This window comes from Coffea eugenioides, unplaced genomic scaffold (assembly GCF_003713205.1).
Source record: "Coffea eugenioides isolate CCC68of unplaced genomic scaffold, Ceug_1.0 ScVebR1_1572;HRSCAF=2444, whole genome shotgun sequence".
In the NCBI taxonomy this organism is placed as follows: Eukaryota; Viridiplantae; Streptophyta; class Magnoliopsida; order Gentianales; family Rubiaceae; genus Coffea; species Coffea eugenioides.
The window spans coordinates 4,889-29,520 of NW_020861984.1; the positions used below are offsets into that span (position 1 = coordinate 4,889).

General features: G+C 34.2%; 1 protein-coding gene across 1 annotated transcript; it reads left to right on the forward strand.

The window, feature by feature from the left end:
• The first annotated feature begins 435 nt into the window (after positions 1–435).
• On the forward strand, positions 436–24,351 carry LOC113755557. Its single transcript, XM_027299532.1, has 4 exons — positions 436–505; positions 630–861; positions 18,365–18,535; positions 24,261–24,351. Exons 1-4 carry the CDS (start codon positions 436–438, stop codon positions 24,349–24,351), a joined length of 564 nt encoding a protein of 187 aa, XP_027155333.1.
• The last annotated feature ends 281 nt before the right edge of the window (positions 24,352–24,632 follow it).

The following is a 24,632-nucleotide window of genomic DNA, read 5'->3' on the forward strand; positions in this document are numbered from 1 at the left end:
CAATTGAAAAGTAGGCTTGGGCACATTTCTCACAAGTGAAATTCATGGTGGTTGATTGTTGTGTTTAATTTATTAAACTCTGCTTCCATAATTATTTGTATACCATAACCATCGAGCAAATGAGAGTGCATCATTTCCCGAATCATAATGGTATGTGTAAAGTTACATGTACTTTAGTTATTTTGCTAGTTATCTAATCTGATGATAATGATCATTTTTTTGGGGTTTTTTTTTGGGTTGGGGGCGGGAGGTACTTTCCTTCAATTTGATCAAAGCAAATATCCAATTTACGGTTGTTGAATTAATTTTGCATCTCCAAATGAGGTACTGATGAAATGTCAAGTCTGGCTTATATTTTTTAAGAAAGACTAATCTTTTAATATAACAGGCACATAAGATTTGAGTTTCTAGAAGCAGCAATATCATTTGTGTGATATGCCATACCTGGTGCGGGAGAATCTATTTATTGGCAATACTGGAGCTGCTGCAGATTTTCTCCAGCATGGTAGTGGTGAAATTACACATATATTATCAGTTCTCAGCTCCACATCAATTTCATTTTTCTCAGAATGGCGAAGGGAGATTCTGATCCCTAGAAGAGATTCGTAAGGTGTATGTTGGGCGTTCAGGAACAGAGGATGATTCAGGTGATGGGTCCAAGAGTTCTCTGGCACCAGAAAAGGTGCTGTATTACTTGGAGAAAGCAGGGAAGGATTTGAAGTTTGCAAGGATGGCTGTACCATTGAGAGATACAGAGAGTGAGGATCTATTGGATTACTTGGATGTTTGTTTAGATTTTATTGACCGTAGTAGACAAGAAGGGTCTGTATTGGTTCACTGCTTTGCTGGTGTATCAAGAAGGTAATTCTCATTTGCTGATTATTTCTACTTCTGAAGTTTGCTTGTTCCCACTTTATAGCTGAGGTACTTTTCAAATTCCTTTTGCTGGTAGAATAATGAGTGTTCATTGAACTGATGTCCGTTGTTCTGTGTCTTGGGGTGTCACAGTTTTGTTGGTTGTTGCATATGGACCCACATTTTTGTATTTACATAGTAAGCATGACAATTTTTGACAGACAACAGTCCCTTAGAAATATCGCTTATCTTGTATTCTATAACAATGGAAGTCCATTTTAGGAATCTGTAGTCAATATGTCCAATTTTGTACTGGATTCTTCTTCACTGCTATCACCAATGACAAAGCTTGTCAACTTCAAAGCCCTTCTTTCAAAACGCATTATTACATATGATAATGTCCATGGATATTCCTTTTCCAGAAATGCATGTCTATGTTGTTAATGCCTTATTTTTCTCCAAGTTGGTGACAGAATCCTAAATGCGACTCACATAGCTGAACCGAAGAGAGGGTGATGGAAAATATAAATTACATACCTCTTTTTGTTTGATTAATTGAAAAACCAAGGTGATGATCAGACACAGAGAGTTGCCGAGAGAAATAGGGGAAGTCTTGAATGAGCAGTAGGTAAAATGACGAGAAAGTTGGGAAACTCCAATGAACATCAAGGCAAGTTTATACATACTTTATAGGGGAAGATAAGATGACTGTCTGATACAGCTGGGAATGGTAGTCCCACTTCTGCTGCACAATAATTGAGTCAGAAATTTTGGCAATGTCCGTCAAAAAAACAAAAAAAAAAAAACTTTGGCAGCTAATCAGGAGATTGCCATGGTTTGGCAATGTATCCCGTTCTGCTGTTTCAGTAGTACCCCGTTGCTTTTGTTCTTTGTCCTGTCGCTCTTACTTTTCCAAAGGAAATCGTGTTGCACGACTGCTGTTGTGCATTGCGGGAACAAATCAATAACCAAAAGCCTCAAAAATAAGAGAAAGACCAAAGAATCATTTTTCAAAATTATTAAACAATAATAAGTATAGGAAACAAATATAGGGACGATAAAATAGTAAATCAAATTTTAAAATTAAAAAAATGAAAAAAAAAACACCCTGAAAGACCTAAATGCCTGGGCACTTGTCCCAAATGCCCTGGGGCACTTGGGTCTCGCCTCTTCTCGAGGCTCGCCCGGGGGTTACTCTAGAAATACCTTTTAAAACAATGCTATTCATTAATGAGGAAACAAGAATCTATGAAATTTTCAAGGGGAACAAGGTTTGGATCTGTCTAATTTTTCTAAGTTTCCCTTGACATTTCTTGTTAATTAGCACAATGACTTTATCTCATGATTCTCTCAGAAATTTTTCTTGTGTTGAAGAGTTGATTCTTGTGACTTTGGCAAATAACGAGTAATGGGATGAGTCCATCTCAGTAGCTCATTAGGCAATGGAAATTGTGAGATGAATTTTTCTACGAATCTATTACATCCGAAGGTAACGCCACCAGCAGCAAATCAACAAATTTTCAAGAAAAGTTATTATATTTTAAATATTATTTTATTTATATCATAAGTATTTTTTTTCAATCATATTTTTGTTTATATATATTATATGACAAAAAGTGTTATAGTGTTTTATTTCAGGTAATATTTCAAATCATACTCTATCCAAACATTATCAGCAGCTAAAAAAGTGGTAAAGAAGCATCGGAGCCTTTTTTTTCAATTATTTTATTTGAGGAAGCATGGCAACAGTCCATGGTTACATAGTTTTGATAACACTAATACGGACCTTTTTTACAACAACTTGGATATGTAATACATAATTTAGAAAAAGAGAATCCATGTTCTACAAATTTAAAAGAAAAAAATGCAGGATCCCTCATTTTCAGGAATATTTTCCATTGACTCGTGAAAACAATTAAAGGGCAGCTACCCATGTATGATTAGTGATGATAAGGGATGAGGTTTCTGACAGTCTTACTGGCTTTCCTTGAGGTTTTCAAAATATGAACCACCTCCCCTAAAACTAATTAGGCAATAACAAATCCAACCAATTTCAAAAACATAAATAATATAAAATGTGCATCAGGAGAGAGAAAAAAACTTCATTCCACAGCTACCCTTGAGATTGTCATTAGTGGATTAATTTGTAATGAGTAGTACTTAGGCATATAACAAGAATGAAAATTTGGGAGGTGTATTTGAAACTCTCATCAAAGGCTAGGTTGCTATTACATTTTGGAAACTAGCAACCAATGGCTCTTTCGAAACAGCTTCTAACATCTCTCTGCAACCATACTCTTGCAGGAAACTCTATATAACAGCAAAATGAAGTAGCAACAGATGAAAATGCATCTTGTTGGGTGATTCATGAGTTTTGCATATGCTGCCGGGATTATATTGCCTTAGAAGAATAGCATACTTTGGCATCTTACTGTATGAAGCAGCGTGTGTGCCTTCAATCTTATGTCTAAATCAGACTTAAGTCAAGTGCATCAATTACAATTACAAAATGGCGCAAAAAAAGGCACCTCAATTTGGCGCCCTTGCATATGGCCGTTATTTCAGTTAAGCACACTTAGTGATGATTTAATTAATTCAGTTAACATAATCATGAAATATCACATTTGTTCAGGGGTAATTAAGTCATTTCACCATATAATTTGTAATAATTAGGTCCCATCAATCTGATAGAGGAGGTGGTTGATATTTTGAAAATCTCAGAGGAGGCCAGTAAAATGTCAGAAATCTCAGGGGAGGTTTCTGAAATTATCCCTAAAGATAACTACTTATCAGGTTCATCGGTAGGAAGTTGTATCCCACATTGATTGACAAGTTTGAGAAAAAGAGTGTTTAATATTTAAATAAGGATTTGAAACCTATTAGTTTAAACTTTTCCATTAAGGTTGGGTTCCCAGATCTTTTTGGTGGGTCCTCTCAGAATTTTCTTCCACTATTACTGAGAACAAGGCTGCCGTTGTTAACTAATGGCACGTGTAAACTAAGCAATTAATTTTAGCTTGGTTTATACATCCTACAAGGCTTCTGCAATTGTTTATATGTACTAAAGGCCTCAATTAGCTTGGTTTATATATCCTAGGCTCCACCCCTTCCCCCACTCCACTCCTCTATAGGAATTTTCTTTTTCAAAATGTAGTAAGTTTTGTATAAAAGTTGGTAAGTTCAGAAAAAAAGTGATTTTTTTAACTAAAAACCTAGTAAGATATGTTATTTAAAGAGTAAACTACATAAATTATGAAACTTATATCATTTGTACAAAAATGTATTATTGGTTGCACTAAATTTACGTTCACAATCATGTTCTCGGAAAAAACCTAAAATAGTAGGTTAAAATCTATGCATGTCATTATATTAGCCCCTCGTTTATGAGTTATGATAACTCCTTGGCACTTCAACTTTTCTTTTCTTCTATCTCCTATGATAAAAAATTTAACTTTTTAATAATGTCTATTATATTTAAAACAAAACCTCGAGTTGCCATTACTTGTACAACCCGAAAACCATGCATCCTTTGAACTCTTAAGAAGACTAATTATTTCTACACTTCACCACTCCATGGCAGGGTAAAGACTAATGTCATAAAAGCTTGACAACTGAAATTAACTGTAAGGTACATTTGTCTTTTCATTAACAGGTTGAGAACTTTTAATAGTTTTTAATTATATCAATTCCCCGCCTCTTTAATAGTTGAAGTTTCTAGACATGGCTATAAATGAACACTAGTGTTGGGGTAAGCACAGGTCCTCTGTTACTGTTTGGCGCCACTCTTCTTAGTAGGTGTGTTGTCTTGTGTTCTTCGTATTAAAGCTAAAGAGGGTCCAGCGTACAGCTCAGGGTACCCGATCCTCATTTGCCCCGCTAAGAAAAATTGGATCGGATATCCTATATTTCAGATCCGATCGGATTCATCGAGTTTTTGGATTGACGGGTTTTTTTGCCCACCCCTACTTAACGGGGATACTGGTCCATAATTTATTTCCAGCAGAATTGCAAAATGGATCCCTCTAGGATGAACTCTTTTTATTGCTTCAAAGAAGAGGACCCCAGGTTTCTTTGCTCCTCTTGCTTTGAGGTATTCTATCTTCCACTCTGATCCTTCTGAACTTTTTATGATTGTTGTCTATGGAGTAGTAGTATATCAAAATTTTGTATCCTTTGCACCTCCCCTAAACCAAGAGGACCAAAAAAAAAAGCCTTTTACTTATCAAATATTAAGAGAAATTGTTTTGCCTTGGTAGTTATACGAGTTCTAATACTGTTCCTAATGTCAATTTTCATTCTGCCCATGAGTAACTTTTTAGGTGGAAAATTTTTCCTATCAAATCATTGTTTGGTTGTTCTAAGCTGCTCCCCTTAGAATATGATAGATTAAATTATAAAGATATTATCGTTGCGAAAAAAAAAAATCAAGAACATCTATAGAGTTGTATGTAATGGTGAGATGCATGTGTGGTCAAGGATTAGTGTAAATTGAGAGATGTGGATGATAAAAGTCGTGGTTGGGATGCATAATAATCTGAGTGGGAGGTAGATGGAAGAAGAAGTGGTATTCTATTATTGTGGTTCTCCTCTACTATTGCTTCCAATGTTGCTTAACCCTTTTCTTCAAGGTGGGTTGGGGATGGTAACTGTTAGATGGAAGAAGTGGTAAGAGGAGGAGAATCAGCTGCAAAGTCCTTTTTTTAAATAAGAATAATGTCATCCTGTTGGCGTAGTCAACGTGTCAAAAGAAAAATTAGCTGTAGGTCTTGAAGTTAGTTTTCGGACTTTCTGGTTATCCAATTTATTAGTTGGTTGACGATCCTAATGTTATTTCACTGTCCTATTTGCGTTAGAAGACTATTATACTTCCTCCTTTGTATTTTTATGCGTGCTTTACTCTAAAATAGTGTTATTTAGCTGAAAAACAAAGTTGACAATGTGAACTCAATATAGCGCAAGGTTTTCAAGTGGGTTGCCCCAGGAATTCATGTTCATGTAAGAAGTCATTCTTATATGGTTTTTGGAAATGCTTGTAGAGCTTCTTCTTCCTCTTGGAAGGAAAATGCAGTGTTGCATTAAATGGTTTAAACAATTCGAGAACTCCCTTTACCGCTAGCACAAATGTGAATTATAGTCCATTGGAAGTTAGTATACGTAGGTGAAAAATTTTTTGGGGCTTACCTTACATTAGATGAAAAAATCTTGATGGCTTGCCTAAAAATTTGAACCTAGTCAATTAATATTCTCTAACAAACTAATGGTAACTGATGCATTCATAATTACAAGCATTCATGCATATGGTAGCCAAAAAAATATACACATAGGAGTACATCTATGGCTACTGGGCCAATCCTAGTGGTTCAAACCTCTATTACACTCTCACTCAAAAATAACTAAACAAAAACCTCATTCTTTTGCCGGAGACAGACCTGTCAGAGCACAAATATATAATTGAATGATATTTCTACAAGAACTATGTAAAGTGCCACAAAGAGAAACTTGTCCAAGCAAAAATATGGAATTGAATGATATTTCCACAAGAATTATGCGTAGCAACTGAAAGACAAATTCAGAGAAGAAAAAGAATTAGGATATCTGTACCTTTAAATTCACAGGAATAGATTTATCCTTTATGTCTAAAGTTCATGGTACAATATGTACAATAATACATTTATTATTTGAAAATCAATGATAAAAGAGGGCAAAACATAATGCTTATATAAGTTTCATGCTTATTGTATTAATCCAATTGAGATCTCCATCCATATCCGATAGCCCAGTCCACCAGTCAGTCAAGACTATAATAACTAGACCACATTATTCGATCACATTTATTCTCTGAAAGAAAACAAAGGCATGAATATTACAACTCTGTCATAGTGTCCAAAACGAATGTACATGGTAATGCATTGGAAGCAGGTAATTATGCTATTGGTGCTGTATTTGGCCAAAAAAATGGGAGAGCGTCTCACGTCATTTATTATGCTTCAAGAACTTTGGATAGTGCTCAGTGCAATTATTTGACAACGGAAAAAGAACTTTTAGCTATAGTTTTTGCTTTAGAGAAATTCCATTCATACTTGCACTAAAGTAATCGTCTATTCTGATCATGCAGCGCTTAAGTACTTGCTCACCAAGAAGGAGGCAAAGCCAAAACTCTTACGATGGATTCTTCTAATCCAAGAATTTGATTTAGAGATTCAGGACAAAAAAGGTGCTGAGAATTTGGTTGCGGATCACCTCAGTTGATTGGTCATAAGTGAGACACCCACACCTCTATGAGATAATTTTCCAGATGAGCATCTCCTTGCCATTCATAAGCTAATTCCATGGTATGCAGATATAGCTAATTATTTGGTTACTAAGACGCTGCCTAAGGATTTATCTAGGGCTCAGAAGGATAAAATTAAAAGTGATGCTAAATATTATGTGTGGGATGAACCATACTTGTGGAAATTTTGCTCTAACCAAATTATTCGCAGGTGTGTTTCAGATGAGGAAATTCCTTCGATTCTCTCTTTTTGTCACTCATATGCTTGTGGTGGACATTTTGGTCCCAAGAGGACTGCACGTAAAGTTTTAGGATGTGGTTTGTTTTGACTTACTTTGTTTCGTGACTCTTACACGTTTTGTAAGACTTGTGAGAGCTGTCAAAAGACAGGTAACTTAGGATATAGAGACCAAATGTCCCTTACCCCGATACTTGTTTGCGAAATATTTGATATATGGGGTATCGATTTTATAGGTCCATTTCCCTCCTCCTTTGGCCATGTATATATTCTTCTTGCTGTAGATTACGTCTCCAAATGGGTCGAAGCTAAGGCTACTCGGATTGATAATGCTAAGGTTGTGGTAGATTTTGTCAAATCTAACATTTTTGTCAGGTTGTCTAACATAATGCTAAGGTTGTCAGGTTCAGTATACCAAGAACAATTATTAGTGATCGTGGGAAGCACTTTTGTAATCGCATAGTGGAGGCATTGATGAAGAAATATGGTGTCACCCATCGTGTTTCTACTTCATATCATCCGCAAACAAGTGGACAGGCTGAGATTTCCAATAAAAGAAATGAAATCTATACTTGAAAAGACGGTGAATTCAAATAGAAAGGATTGGAGTCTGTGCCTCAACGATGCATCAATTTGCCATCACACTCCTACAGCTTTAGTTTACTTTTTGCTTTCTCTACTCAAGGTTTTTTTTCCCCGATTCCTACATGGAATATTCACTTTTATATCTTTGAAGAGATTGGAGCTTTGAAAGCTGAAATATAAAGGCTGCAATTTTTCACAGTGGAAATTATTATTATTTTTTATATGAAATTATTTTTTTTAAAAATGGAAAGAAGAATAATTCATAAAAGTGTGTACATTGCCAAGAAAAAGAAAAGCAAAACCAAGAGAAAAACAGGATTTAACAGCCTAGCTTTACTCTAAAATAGTATTATTTAGATGAAAAAAAAAAGTTAATAAGAAAACCAATAATGTGAACTCAATATAGAAGTATAGTTCATAGACAGTAAGTATTAGTGAATAATGCTACATGAGAATAGAATCAAAAGCATACAGACTGCAACTTGTAATTTTAACTTCCATTCACCTCAAAAAAATGAAAAAAAAAAGTAAAGACAAAATTAGAAGAAAGGAAAAACATAAAGTTTGTAAGCATATAGAAAGATATTTACCTTAACATCCAAGTGGAAAATTCCGTGAGAGTTCATATAATTTGTAATCAATGAGATTCCACAGTTATGTAATACCATTCATTGATTTATTCATATAGATCAAAAGCATATGTACTCCGGCTTGTAATTATAAAGAAAGGGAAAAGATGTTTGTAAGCATATAGAACTCTATGTACCTTAATATGCCGATAATGTTGTCATATTGCGATCAATAAAGGATAAAATCTCTTGATCTTGTAAAATATAATATGCTCAGCAATAATTATTTAAAATATACATTCTCAACTCTTAGGGAAATAAGTCTAGTGAAGTGAGACAAAATTAGAAGGATTGGTTGAAAATTAGAAGGATATTAGTATCTTTAAATCCACACGAGCTTTAAAATTCTTTTTTTCTTCCCACGTTGTGACTTCTCAAGCAATGGTATATTCAACTTTCCGGAACAGAATTTCTTCAAATTTGGGCAATTCGTTATGATCAACTCAGTGAATAGGGAAAATTTAAACTCATAATTCTCCCAGTGACTATGGAATTGACATTCAGATATTCATTGTGCTCGTATACCACCTGTACTTGCAATAATGGAAGTTTGAGTATAATGTATAACTTTACAATCATGGAGAGCTCAATATTAACCATTTCCCACACTCAAATCGGGGTAGAGCCACGCAAATGGGTGGTGGCAAAAGACTAGTAATTTAGAAAAAGAGAATACGTGCTCTACAACTTCAAAATAAAAAAAATGCAGGTTCCTTTTGCTGTCAAGAATTATAATCACCATTGACTTGTGGAAAACAATAAAAGTACAGATGCCATGTAGCAAAGATTACTGCAGGTTCCAGAAGATTGTGATGAAGGATTAAAGTGTTTTGCCTTCGATGCAGGAACAAAAAATTTTAATATAGTATTCCATAAACTCTTCATTAAGAAAAATAAATGTTGGAAGAAATATAAATAGGATTGTCAACCCGCTTGCCCCAAAAAAAAAGCATGGTAAACCTAATTTTTAATTAGATTAAATAGAGTTTGGGTCTAAATGTTAAGTCTGAATTAAATATGAGTCGAACTTAAATCATGTTAGGCTCTAATTGGAGCCCAACCCATATATAAGTAAACCTAATTTTTAATTGAATTAGATAGAATTTGCGCCTAAATGTTAAGTCTAAATTACTTGTGAGTCGAACTTAAATCATGCTTGGGCTCTGATTGGGGCTCAGCCCATATATAAGTATAATTATACTGCGGGAAAATCCTGTTTGTCTCTTGCCAAGGATGCCACATACCAGCAGGTAGAGCAATTATGCGAACAGAAGCTACGAAAGACTTCAACTCCAATTGCCGCAAGAGATCCCCTCTAAAGAGTAAACATAGTTTTTGAATTTAGTTCCAGACACATCTAGAATACATTTATTATTTAAAATTAAAAGATAACATTGCTTAAGAAAAGGGCATAACACAATACATAGATACATTTTATTATTAAAAAAAAGGACTGGCAAAACAAGCTATATAAATTCCACAAGTATACTTTTATCTCCACTGCCTCAATATACTTCGTCTGTTACGTAGGTGAGTTCTCTTCAGCACAGAAAATGGTCTTTGAAGAGTTCTGTGCAGCTGCAATAAATGTGCACCATCTTGAAGGCATGGAAAGCTGGGAGCAACTTTTTGGGAACTCATAAAAAGGTTGTCTATTTTGCTAATTAGCATGACTTGTTACATGTCATTTGAAGGGGGCAATAGGAATTTGATGTATTAGAGATCCATCATAGCTAAAATGAACAACTGGGAATTCTCACTCTAAAGTACAAATTTACGTCTGAAATGTGATCCCTTTATTTGCTTTAGAACTAGTAATCCAGATGAAATAAAATGCATTGACTAGAAGCAGCTAGCCACTGATACAGATTTACTCTTTCATGGGTTTACTTAGAAATGGTTGAGAATACTGGTTTGTGTCACGATGCTAATAGCAGCATCAAAGTACATGCCTCGTAGCCCTGTGCAATAGGATCTCCTAACACTTGACTTTATGATTGATGAGTAGTTCTTTAAATGATAGCATTCTTAATGCTACTCCTGAATTATAATTTCTACACAGAAGCTCGGACTTAGTCCGTCAGTCCCGATGACTGAATTATAATTTCTGCTGGACTGGATACGGCATTCTGATAACTCAGTTTCTTGGGATTTGTGAGGCTTTTGCATGGAGTTCCCCATGAACATTTCAGAAGGCTTGAAACCACCAACTACTCAGATTGATCCTTCAAATGCTTCTCTTAATCAACAGATTAGCAGCATCTCGAAGGATTACAGATTTGACTGTTAATATAGCACGTAAAAGGCAAGAAGTATCTGTTAATTGCAGTCGTAGGGCGCTCTCAGTGCAGTAGCTGAAATTTGTCAGTTCAAAGCCATTTCAGCTTATTCTTGCAGTAGTATGCTCCTGCTCATTGTTCTCCTTGTATCTCTTCCTCCAGCGTTAAAATTTTAGAGGATCTTACAATTGATGACAGATATTAAAATTGTATTTAGGACTAGAAAATAGCTTAAAGCTGCAGTAAGTTTTGCGGCTTTGGATGTATCCCTTCTGTACCCTGGCTACCTTAACTTCTTAATAAATTTTTACTTAGTTCTATAACTTAAATGTTTTCTTGAGCGTTCGAACTATATTGGTTGGACTCCCATCTGTTGCGGCTCTGCTTTCCCTTCTTCAAGGAACTTCTGATGCAGTTAACTACTTTCTGTTCATTTAATTTCTCCTCTTTCCGGAAAAAAATCTCTCACATATGATTTGGTGTCTGGAAGTATATGTTCTGTCCTCATTTTGGCTCCTGCGATGGATTGCACAGTAAAGTGAAAAGGAAGCATTTCAGTTTGTTCAACTTATTTTAGTTGGACAAATTTGTCATCGTAACCTTGAAATGGGACTAAAGTAAAAAATTACGACAGCTAAGAAGAATAGCTATTCGACACAATAATGAATGAAGAAAAACCTGTTATTGTAATCCGAAAAGTGTCATGCTGTTACAAAATTTCTTTGCAACTTTCACCCACATATAGAAGGCATAATTCAATCAAGCATCCCAAAGCATCATTAGAAATCAAAATATTCACAAGGAACGAAAGTTCTATATGTCACCAATATCCAATATGAGAACATGAGTTCGTCAGGAAAAGCGTAGTAGTTTTGTACAATTATCAAGTCCAGAAAAGCGTTTGGAAAAGCGTTATGACAAATCTAAACTTATGAAGTTGTAAACCACCAATTTAAAGATAAATTTTATATCTTATTTTGATTAAATATTATTAATAAATATTTATGACATATTTATAATGTCATTTAATTTGACTCCGATTAAACCCGATCGAACCAATTGATCCCTGACCCCTGAGCTCAGCCGAGTCAATACCCGGTCCGAGTCTGAAAACATAGCGGAAAAGCGTTTGGAAAATATGAAACAGGGTAAGATCCTTGTAATTTTTTTTTTTTAAAAGATAGATCAATAGTAAAGCCATGTGCAATAGTAAAAGTTTAAGGTAATACGTTTCACTATACTATGGGACCAAAATTAGCAGCATGCGACATTAAGGAACTATTAAAAAATAATTAAAAATAAGCATTGCGACTTATCTGCTTCGTAGAATTGAATTTAAAGGGTGAAAATGTTTTAGTTTTGATTAGTATTTAGTATTTATATTGGTGTCAAGACTTAATTTTTTGTAAGAATAAACTTCTAGCAGTTCTATAGCAACTTTCAGTGACCACTTGTGTAATGGAATACCATAAAAATCTCTATTGAACCATGTATATTTTAGATTCTGCCCATTTAGAAGACAAACTCAACCACATTTTTATTGTAGAAACACACTTATAAATTAAGGAACATGCTTCAATAAAATTTTCTTAAAAACACCCCCAGAAAAATCAAGAAGGTAAGCCCAATTAAATTTTAAAATTATTGTTTAATCACCTTTTGGTCCAAAACACATGCTGGCAAAATTTGAGTGCCTGATTGAGTTAAATTTTTCTTTTTGGAGTGTTTTTAGAGAATTTATTGTAGACTAGTAATACTTCACATATTTTACATGTGATTGTATTATCCTAAAATATAATACTTTTTTAGATATTATGAACAACCATCATACTTTAACAATAGTATCATATGAACCTACTAAATTATTTATTTTACATTCATTATGTAGTCCAATTAATCATCTGATCATATACTATGTCAATAGATTAGATAATTTGATATATTCATCTAACTTTTTTCTCTTTTTCTTTTTCTTTCACTTTGTAAATGCCTTTGAATCGTTAGCTTGTTGTCCTTCTTTATTTTCACAAATTAAGCATAAGCAACAATAACTTTTTGATTCTAGCATCACCTTTTTTTGTAGTATCTATATTAATAACTTTTTTGTAGTATCTATATTTCTGATGATCTTGGAATTGGAATTACAATTGTGGATAATCAAGAATTTTTCATTAACTGATAAATTGGGAGTAAAACGCAAAAGGACAGTTTTAGATAAAAAGTGCTTTATTATTTTAATTGTCTCCATAATTCAAATTTGCTGATTCATTTTTTATAACAATTACCATTATTGAATATTAGGGGAAAATGCAGTTTTCATCCCCAGTGTTTGGGTGAGGGACCAAGTTCGTCCTCAAAGTTTCAGCAATAGCACATTTAGTCCTCAATCATTGTCAATTTTGGTCAATTTAGGACAATTGACAGAAAACTCTTGAAATTGGATGGAAAGTAGTCACATGAGACACATGCTCCTTTAGTGTAATTTATTGCAGCCAACAAAAAAGAAAAAAATTGTCTTCTTTTTCATTCTTTTGTCCTTTTTTAACAATGAAGAACTTTTCCAATATTCTAATTACTGACATCAATCAGACAATCGGCTGGCTACTGTCTAGAAGATTGGTGAAAGTGGATCCATGTAGAACCCCATTGAAGAAAAATGTCCTTACAAAAGGAGGAATTAAATGATCGGTCACCTCCAAAATAGGGATCTCATTGTAATCATGTTGAACACTACTATATGTAAAATAGGGATTAGCTCACTGTTGACTTTGGATTTACTTTTTGTTTATGGTCCCCAACTCAATAGGATACAACTCATTAAGAATTTATATGTGTAACTATTATCAGAATTGAGATTGCAATTGTATGAAATTGGGAACAAATTATGTGACCAGAATCACATGTCAAAATTGAGATTTCACCAAGTTTTCATACACAAAATAGCTTCCTTACAAACAGAAAATGTCCACTTCCATCCGCAAAATGTACATAATTGATCAATCAACAGCTGGTTTTCATACTTCTCTGCTGCTACTTTAGTCTACGTTTATCCTAAATCCTACCTCTTACAAACAAAGGATTATCCAACTAGCATTCTAGCAAACACATTTGTTTCCACAAAATACAATCTCAGTCTGGCAAATTTAGCAACATTTCTTACTAGACTTAGCAACAGCTTGCCCCACTTTCCATTTGCTTTGCTTGTTCTCCTCCAACTCAAAACCAACAACACCATTAGGACCACAATAATGATGATGAAAATTTTCTCCCTCTTTCGTATCTTTTCAACTATTTCTTCCAACTTATTCACCCTTTTTGGCAAACCAGGTATAAGTACCCTTCCTCTTGGACCAATTTCCTCATCATCAACCTATCAAGATACTTGCACCTGTCGAGTCTAATAAAACATAATTCAAAAATTTGTTAAAATCAAAGTTTTACTGGTGTGTCAATAGTACAATGAGTACTTACTGGCCACAAAGAACAACTAAGAAATCTTCTTTCAAATTGTCGCCCTGCTAACAAGTTGTTAGTTTTGTCCTCAATCCACAATTGCAGACACGTGTTGATGAAATCGAAGAAGCAGAACTTCTTCTTCTTATTTTTGCACTCTAGGTTCTCCATGGCCTTCGCTATTACAAGTAGAAAACAGGTATTGAGCATGATGAAACTTTGCCTGCAAAACTTAGGGCTAGAAAAAACAGAGCATATACTCAAGAAAGAAGGTGACACGAATGAAAAAAGAAGACAGTTTTCCCCATTTTGTTGGCTGCAATAAATTAAACTAGCGGAGTATGCTTCTCACGTGACTACTTTCTATCCAGTTTCAAGAGTTTTCTGTCAATTGTCCTAAATTAACCAAAATTGATAATGTTTGAGGATTAAATGTGTTCTTGTTGAAAATTTGAGGATGAAATTGGTCACTCACCCAAACATTAGGTTAGGGATGAAAAGTGCATGAATATTATTCGAGAAGAGAGCACTTAAGCCATCACTAAAAACTAAGACTAGATTTTACAAACACTGTAATCTAAGACTTGATACTTTCGGTATCAAAACATCCATCATTTGTGTTGAATTTTTCAACGTTTTATCATTTTTTGTCATTCTTTGTGTCATTTTATGTAGAGTACTTTGGACATCATTGAAAACTAAAACCAATTACACGAACACTTTAATCTAACTGATCAGACAGCTGGTACTATTGGTGAAAAAGGGAAAAAATCCACTTTTCGTCCCTAAACTTTGAGTTAAGGACACATTTCATTCCCAAATTTTTTGACACACCACATTTAGTAAATGAATTAATTATTTTTTGTCACATTTAGTCCAAAAATGGTAAATTGCTTAATTGGATAGAGAAAGTCACGTGTTTGGCACGTGGCCGTTAAGTAAAAAAAAATCAGTCAAAATCAACGCCACATCAGTTTTCTCCATCCAAATTGAATATTTTACCCTTTTTGGATTAAATGTGGCCCAAAATAATTAATTTATATACTAAATGCGATGCGTCTAAAAATTTGGGGATGAAATGTGTCCCTAACTCAAAGTTTGAAGACGAAAAGTGGATTTTTCCCGGTAAAAAAGTATCTACATTTACATCTATATTTATTTTTTATATTTTTGCTCGATTTGGGTGATCTTAATGTTCTCTTTTATGACATCTCAATTGAATTTTGCAATTTTTTTGGGTAAAATTTATCATTCTTTATGTAATATTATTTTTTTCTTTTAGTTTTGGTCTTTTTTTAGTGTTTCTTTTTTTTGTTTACGATTAATATTGACTTGTAAATGATGTATAGTGCTATTACAGTTATAAGACTATCTTTGAACATGAGTGTTTGAGTTTTAATACACCATCACTCAAAGGGACGTTTCATCTTTGTAACCGTATTCATGAATCATATTAATTGATATTGATTATTAATGAAATGCAATAAAATGTTTTTAATTATTGAAGAAAATAGTAATTTTGGAATCATAAAAACTAAAACCAATTTTTTTCTTATACTTCTAAATAACAAGGATTCATTGTTCTAAAGTAAAATCGTCACATTGGGTGTGACATACAAAATTCTTCCCTTTTGTTTGAATTGGATGGATACAACTAATATAATTCATCTATTTGCTGAACGTTTCTCAACTCATTTTGTGTTTACAAGTTTAAGGAGATTTTTCTTTATAAATTAAAATGGTATGACGCAATATAGTGAACATAATCATCAATTAATGTTTTGTCTTGTCATCAACCAATATTTTCTAGAATGAATTTAAATCATCATAAATTATAAGAGTGGAATATAGAACATTAATCATCAATTAGTAAGGGCACAATTAGGATAACAAAAACTAAGATCATAAAAATGCAAACATTCAAAGGCACCAAAACACATGATAACTTTTATAACAATAATGATGATAATGATAATGATAATAATATGTTTTTAAAAACTTTGTAGATGTGAGGCTTTAAGTTGTTTTTAGAGTTTTTGAGATATTTTTGGAATACCTCTCTTTCCCTTGGGACTCGCCATCCCTTCTCCGTCCTCATCTTCTTCCCCTCTCTCACCCCTGACCATGAGGTCCTCTCTATTCACTCCTTTCCTTTCCCCCACCAGCCATTCCTTTCCATTGTCAAACCCCTATCCCCTTTCTCTTATCGCCAAACCTCCTTCCTCTCCATCATAGAAGTTAGGGGGTTGATGAGCAAGAAAAGGAGGATGGATGGGAGAAGTTGCAATGAAGGTGGGGATAGGTGATGGACAATAGGGCTATTAGCTCAATAGAGGTTCCTAATAGGAAAGGAATATAATGGTGGAGAGGGGAGGAGTGATGATGATGAGGTGTGTGTGTTGATATGTATTTTGCTCTTTTTTTTTTTTTTTGCTTTTTTTAGTAATTTTTTGATATTTTTAGATGTTTTTGGGTGTTTTTAGTAATATTCTACGAGGTGTTTATTATAGATGTGTATTTTAGGTACATGTTTTTTTTGTAAGTACAGCTATCCAGCGGCTTTGGCTCTTTTCCAGTGGATTCTCTCTCCATTTATTGCAGTGCACATTTGGATGTATGACACTATGTCTTTATTTATTAACAAGGGTTATGTTAATCAAATTTAAAATGATCATATCCTTTTCTAATAAATGAAGACACATGTCATGCATCTAGATGTACATTATAGGAAATGGAAAAAGAATCCATTGAAGAGGAGCTAAATCTTCCAACTGACAGCTTGGCTCCTATCTAGTAGATTCTCTCTCAATTTTTCACAATGCACATCTAGATGTGTGACACGTGTCTTTATTTATTAACAAAGGTTAGGTTTAGTCAAATTTAAAAGGATTATATCATTTCATTTATTAACAAGGATTAGAATTAGTCAAATTTAAAAGAAAAATCTTCTTTCCTAATAAATGAAGATTAGAATTAGAAGATTTTTCTTTTAAATTTGACTAATTCTAATCCTTGTTAATAAATGAAATGATATGATCCTTTTAAATTTAACTAATCCTAACATTTGTTAATAAATAAAGACACGTGTTATGCACCTAGATGTGCATTGTAGGAAATGGATAGAGAATCCATTGGAGGGGAGTCAAAATCCTCCAACTGAAAACTTGGCTCTTTTCTCTTTCTCCATTTTCCGCAATGCATATTTGGATGCATAACATGTGTCTTTGTTTATTAATAAAGGATTATAATTAGTCAAATTTAAAATAATCATGTCTCTTATTAGCAATTGAAAACACGTATCATGTATCTAAATGTGCATTATAAAAATGGCGAGAATTTAATGGAGCCAAATCCCCCAATCGACGCTAAAATTTAAAAGCTACAAGGGGTTAAATGTTAGATTGTCTAACTTACAAAAATTAAATTGGCATTTTTTATTTATATATAAACACTTTGCTATTCAAAGGCTAGAATCCAATTGTTTCCATAACTTGGAGAAATTTCATTTGAGAAAAATATATTATAAATAGAATGTAATTTGGCTAGTAGTTATTCCATTATTTTCGATTGTGGGTTTTGGATGTCATGACTCATAAATAACAAAAGGTAAGTGTACTTTGGGTTAAAAGACCATTTGATTTGATTTTTTTGAAAATTTTATAGAAAATATTTGGTAATAATTTGATACATATAAAATAAAATGTGATTGAGAAATGTATTCTGATATATGTAAAGTAAAAAGTGATTGAGAAATGTTTCATAGAAAACAAATTTTTCTTTGAAAACTATAACGCAAATAGGTAATAATTGGTATATTTTAAAAAAAGGGTAATAATTGGTAATACGAATTTTTGGAAAAAAAATACATGACTAAAATTGAAGAAACCTCAATGAAAAATATTTGGACAAATCACTAGCGGGGTAAATGTAATTAACTGTAGTCGTAATTTACCTAGATCTTCTATTCTTGTCATTCTTACAATTGGCTGCATTGCTGTTTTCTACCTTGCATCTTCTTTCTTTTCCACAAAAGGATTCTTTTATTCCATCACAGGAACAAGTATGCAGAGCAAAATGCTAAGAATCATAGAGATTCTGAGAAGTATGTGTATTGGGGCAATAGAATTGACTGTCTTGGGAAGCACTGTGAGTCTTGTGAAGGCCTTGCCCAACAGCAATCCAACCTCAGGCGTGCTCTTGAGGAAGAAATAATGTATCTTCAGCGGTAAATACCTTTTTTCGGGGGTAAAAATACAAAAAGAGAAAACAAAATAATCTTGATTATATGAATGGTTGGACTAGTAGGTTTTTGTTCTTTTGCTACTTTATTATGTTAATTCTCGTTTTGGAGAGGTTTTGGTTGTAAAATATGGAGCTTTATTGTGCATGATATATCAAAGTACAATCTTGTCAACACAGTGTACAAGAGAGATGCTATAATGGTAATAGAGGAAGAGTTTTGGTCGTATAGCATGTATATTACTGGATTTGCTGATGATTTTGATTGGACGTGTTAAAAATTTGAGAGGGGAGAGGAGAGTTGGCTGATTCGTTACTATAAGGAGAATGAGAGGAATATTCTTGATTATTCATGGCTTTGAAATTTTTGCGTTTTTATCTCTTCTGGTTCTTTATCCAACTGGAAGGATGAAGGTTCGTGATAGAAGGTATTGGGAAAGTACAACATTGGCAAAAGTACAAGTGAATTTCGATATGTTATTGATTAAAGAATTCTGCTTATACATTATGTCTATTATGGGTCTATTGGTGATTTTGATTGGATATAGAATGGATCTCATTTTGAAGAAGAGAGAGATCTGCATCTTTTTGCAGTGTTATGTACAATTGATTCTTTATCTATGATGTAGTTTGTCTTAAAATGGTTTGCCTTTTCTAGGTAAGTGAAATGCGTATAATATCGATGTAGAAGAATTTTCATCTCCCTTTGATTTTCCCGTTTCTTTGTCCCCTTCTGTTACTCAGTTTGGTTCAGAAAGTTGTAAATTTTACTGATCAGGAAAGATATGGTTATATACAACATTGGCAACACAAAGTACAAGTGTACTACCATAATAGTATTGTAAGAAAATTTCCTTACACAGAAGGCATACAATGTGTTCCATTTGTGACTCTGATTGGTTGTAAGATGGGTCTGGTATTGACAAAGAGGAAAGCTGCATCATTTTTTGGTATTAACTAGAAGTGAATTGTTAAATTTGGTTTAGTTTACCTTGAGATAGATTGATTTTCTCTTGGTAAGTACTGTTGTTATTACTGATATAAAAGAAATGTCCATCCTCCATTTTATTCTCCTTTCCCCCTTTTTCTGAGCGAATTTGATTGAGAAAGTTATAGATTTTATCATTTGGAAAGAGGGTGATGTCTGAAAATTGCAATGGAGATTTAAGCAACTTCAATTGAATTCTGTGCCTAGGGGAGTAGAAGAATATTGCTTTCACCTGAGTATGTATTATTGGATTTGAATTTACTATTAGTCCCATAATCCTTTAGGGATTTGTTAGGAAAGACGGGAACTTGTAATTGAAGAGGAGAGTTTTAGAGTGCTAATTATGGGTGACACAAGTTCACACTGCATTCCTTGAATGTTGTTTTATGATTTAAAATACTGTTTGAGGTTTTGCAAGATTATGAGATTAGCTGATGAAATTTAGTATACAGAGATAAACCAGCAGATGGTGAGCTGTGGTAGCATGCAACTTTAGTTACATATTAATGAAAATTTTTGTGAGAACTTGCAAATTCCTTATATTTTTCTTAAAAATACCCTGTTATTTGAAAATTATTCATTTAATATGGCCCTACTATCTAATCATCCCACAATAAGTGCAAATGAACCTAGGAAGTAGGGTTTCACTTTTCGTTTCCAAGTTAAGAGTGAATTAGGGTTTTCACGTTTTCTCGTAGTATGATTATTCGGTACGGAGTGAGAATCAAATTTGGTAGGAAAAAGTGACTTTTGGGTGAGGAAATATTATATGACTAGAAGTGATAATAATAAGTTGGTGATTATAAGCTAAAAACCCTAGTATACGCGATTTAAGAGAAAACGCGTCACACCGACGGGTATCGATCACTACCGATTGAACCCTCCACTTGACCACCACTTTCTTACCACCACATACCCTTGATATTTTTGCAAAATAATCCCCCCTCATACTCATCCTCTTGACCGAAATTTGTGGCCAAAAATGTAAAGGAAAGAGAGAGAAAAATTCTTATGTGGTGGTGGTGACAAGTGTCACCACCCTATGGGTTCTTGTTTGATATTTTTCCTCTTACCTTCTTATCACCTTGGAGCTGCCTTTCTTCTTCATTTTTCTGCTGTTTGGCCGAGACAAGAGAGAGAGAAAGAGAGAGCAAGAGAAACAACCTTCTTTCATCTTGATTTGCACCATTTGAGTGAAAGAAACAAGATTCTAAACCGATTAACTTGTGAGTTGTGAACTTGGGAAGCTAAGGGAACCAAAAATTTCAAGAGGAGGTGAAATATTACTCTTGCAAGCCCTTTTGTTGAGGTATAAGGTCTGACCCATGGTTTTGGTTCTTTTATTTTTGTTTCAGTTGTTATGTAACTCATGTTTTGGTTAGATTAGTAGCTATACAAGTTGTTGTGATGATTTTGGGGTGATGTATGTAAGCTAGGGTTTGACTGATTTCCTTCTCATACTTGTTGTATGAATGGTATATGATGTATATAAGCTTGTATAAGAGGTTGTGGTAGTGATTGAATCAAGAAAATGAAGAGATTTCCCTTGAAATCCCAAAATTCCAGATTTCTGGAAATCTAGGACTCAGTTCTGCCCGTTTTTGTTGGACTAGGTTAGAGGCCGAATCAGGCTTGGAACAAAACATAAAATTTGTAGAGAATGATATTTTATGGTTGCCTACAAAATTTCAGCCCAATAAGAGCAACATAGCCTATGAAAAGATCAAAATACCCTCGTTGCCCTAGGATGCATCCAATAATCCGTTTTAGATAATTCATCCAATTAACCGTGTCTAATCACTATGATCCGTGCTGATTTAGTCAGTTCCCAAAACATGAAAGTTTTAGTACATTGTCTTAGATTTTCAACGCCTCCAAGAACAACTTAAACGGACTTTGGTAGCCTGAGATATGACCATTTAAACGTAGTACGGTTAACTAGCCGGTTAATTGGAATTTGGTTCTGTGATTGGGGAATTTGACTAGGTTACACTGGAATTTAGACTAAGTGGTCTTCATCAAACTTGTAGGCCTTTGTCTTAGCTTCAAAACGGTATAAGTTTCACCTCAATCCGATAAGTGTAGCCTCGGATGTGTCCATTCCGTAAAAACCCGTCAAATCTGTCTTTTGTTAAACTTCATTTCCGCACTTGTTGTTAGCTCGATTTTTGTCCTTGTATTGTCCTGAGCCTATTGAATGGCCATTGAAATGAATTTGTGTTGTGAGTAACTTTGGGTTTGATTGAGGAAAAGAATGAAGCCATAAATGACTGGAAAATAGGTAAATACAAAGGGCGTGCTGCCCAAATTTTCGCTTAAGAGCTAAGTTTCTATTTGAACTTATATATTTTCGATTGGCAAATACTATGACTATTTTTCCATCTTAAAACATGATCCTTCTTCAATTGGAAACTCCAAATATTTACTTACTCTTACCCAAATAAAGAGGAGTGGTTTAGGGTTTTCTTGGGTATTTTGTCCTCCCTTTTACATGAATTTCATTAAGACATTTAGTCTATAATATCTACTTGAATATGAGATGATTTTAACCATATAAACGATTCCGAAAACAGTATTTCTTAGCCTATCTAGTTGGATTCCGACTTGTCTTTAGTTCAACTGTTTCCATTAGAAAATTTTATAACCTTTTTGAGTTTGGTTTTATGTTTGGTCTATGAAACCCTAATTATTTTGTCCACGGGTCCAAATGTTCTCGTTTCACTTTAAAGTCTTTTTTTTTATACATTCTACTCATCAATTGTTGAGTTTCTTTGATTTCACCTAATTGTTTGTGCTAGATGAGCTGTAATATTCTTTCTCGTTTAATCTTAGGTTTTCTCGGTGACTAAGGATAATATCCGAAAGAATATTTTACACGTCGTTTTGTGTACATAGGTGAGTGTTCCTTGTTTGTTATATTTTCCTTGACTTCATGACTTGCTGTTATCGTTTGATAATATGTTAAGTATTTTCAATGATTTTCAAAACGAATTTTCTAGGCAAGCGTGTACTTTATCGCACTCGATCTAAACGAATGTGAAATTTTCAATGATCTTATAATTGAAACATTAGTTGCGCATGATGTAAGTCTTTTGGCTGAACTGGGCCCTGCCCTTCGTTACCGATCGACTTGAGCCAGAAGCGGACTCGGTCGGGCGATATGGTGACCCTGGGTGTGAACGTTTGGTTTACTCGAATATTACCTTGTAGGTTGGTGGAGCCTGGCCAACGTCCAGGAGGGGGTGAATGAGAACGAACGAACGAACGAATAAGGGTTTTACTTACAAAATGCATTTTCAAATGATTGGAGGAATAAGGGGAATGACAGGAGAACGAACGAACGAACGAATAGCTCCATGTGAGCCCGTATCCTTTTAATGCATGTGTTACTATCGCTTTCCATTGTAAATGTTTCTTGAATTATTGATACTCCATGTTTAGTGTATTGAATTGATTGTTTGATTATGTGTTCGGAACCTCACTGAGCTTTTAGCTCATCCCTTTAGTTTTATTTTCCTTAACAGGGGACGGCGAGCAGGATGAGAGCATAGACTAGCCAGTCTAGTTCTTTTGTTTCTTTTGTAATGGTTCTCGCTCTAGTGCTTGGCACGGGTTGGACGTATGAAGGATTGAGAACCTTTGTATATTCGATATTTATACTCTCTTTTGGGATAGCAATGTATATAAGTTCCGTTTTAAGTTTTGGATTGTTGCCTATTTATTCTTGTGGTTTTATTCCGATTTTAATTGAGGACTGAAGTGATCGACTGAGTCCCGGCGAGAGCTCGGCAGGCGACCCGCCGAACCCTGGGGTACGCCCTAGGGGGAGGTGGGGCCGTCACAATTTTAGCTGGACTTGATCTACAATTATGACAAAAACAAATGTTTTCTAGTTACCTGCACGTTCTGCATTTTGACTTTCGAGATTTTAGCTTACTCTGGCAAAATTTAGCATTTTAGGAATTTCCATTCTTCTTAGTGTTTTGCACTTGGAGGACCTGTTTCCACATTCAGTTGGAAGTCTTACTTTATGGATGTAATCTTTAAAAGACTTGCAGCAGCTAGCTTTATGCTTTGGTGCTATTGGATTTCAGGCTTCGTGGACCTTCCACTTTCATGGCCTCTTTGACTCTATTTGCTCGCTCAAGCACAAGAAAACCGTCTGTTTTGACAATTGGTGGTCTTAGCATTCCAAGTTTTTTCTCCTTTTCTTAGACCAAAATTTTGCGAAAAAAAAGGCCTACTCATTCCTGTGTTATGCTCCTTTTATATGTTTAAGGACCTTTGTAATTCCTCTAGAATGTGCATCAATCCAATACACAACAAGAAAGGGATTCTTCACTAGTTAATTGATGCCAGTTCAGAACAAAGTTGAGTTCTGGCGAAGACTAGCATTTAGCATCACTGCAAACTCTGGCCTCTTACACTCAAAGGAAAAAAAAGAAAATATAAGAAAAAAAGGTAAGACAGAAGTTGTTCCAGGTGCTACTTGTTTGAACCAAAAGATGCAAGATGTCGAGTTTTCCAGTATCGCTAATTACTTACATATGCTTTTAAAACAAAAATGAAACAGCAAAGAGTAAAACAAATTGATGTAGCCGAAAATTTTTGTGAGTTTTGTTTATTTTATTCCATTTGTATTTTCCTTAAGTGCCTGATAACATACGTCAGTAAATAGTGGCCATTTAATGATTAATCCACATTTTTTAATTTTATTTGTTAGGTGGGCAGCTAGCTCTTACTCAATGTATTCCTTGTATTATCTTGATCTCATATCAGAAATGGCTAATAACAGTGGCATCGGGTGCTATTGACAAGCAAGAAATTGGAATCCTGAGGGACTGCCAATGTGGCCGGAAGGACCTCAGATCAAATAGTTTGTATTCGAATATTTTAATCGTAAATCGAACAGCAATGTCTCTGTCATAGTAATTTTACTTCTGTACTGCCTTTTGCTTTGCTTTGTTCTAAACATTCTCCATCCTTCTTGCATTCAATTATTTGTTTAAGAATGATCAATCTTTAGGATTTTGTTACATACTATTGAAGGCTCGTTTAATATTGTTTTTGGGTTAAGTTTTTAGCCCTTTAACTT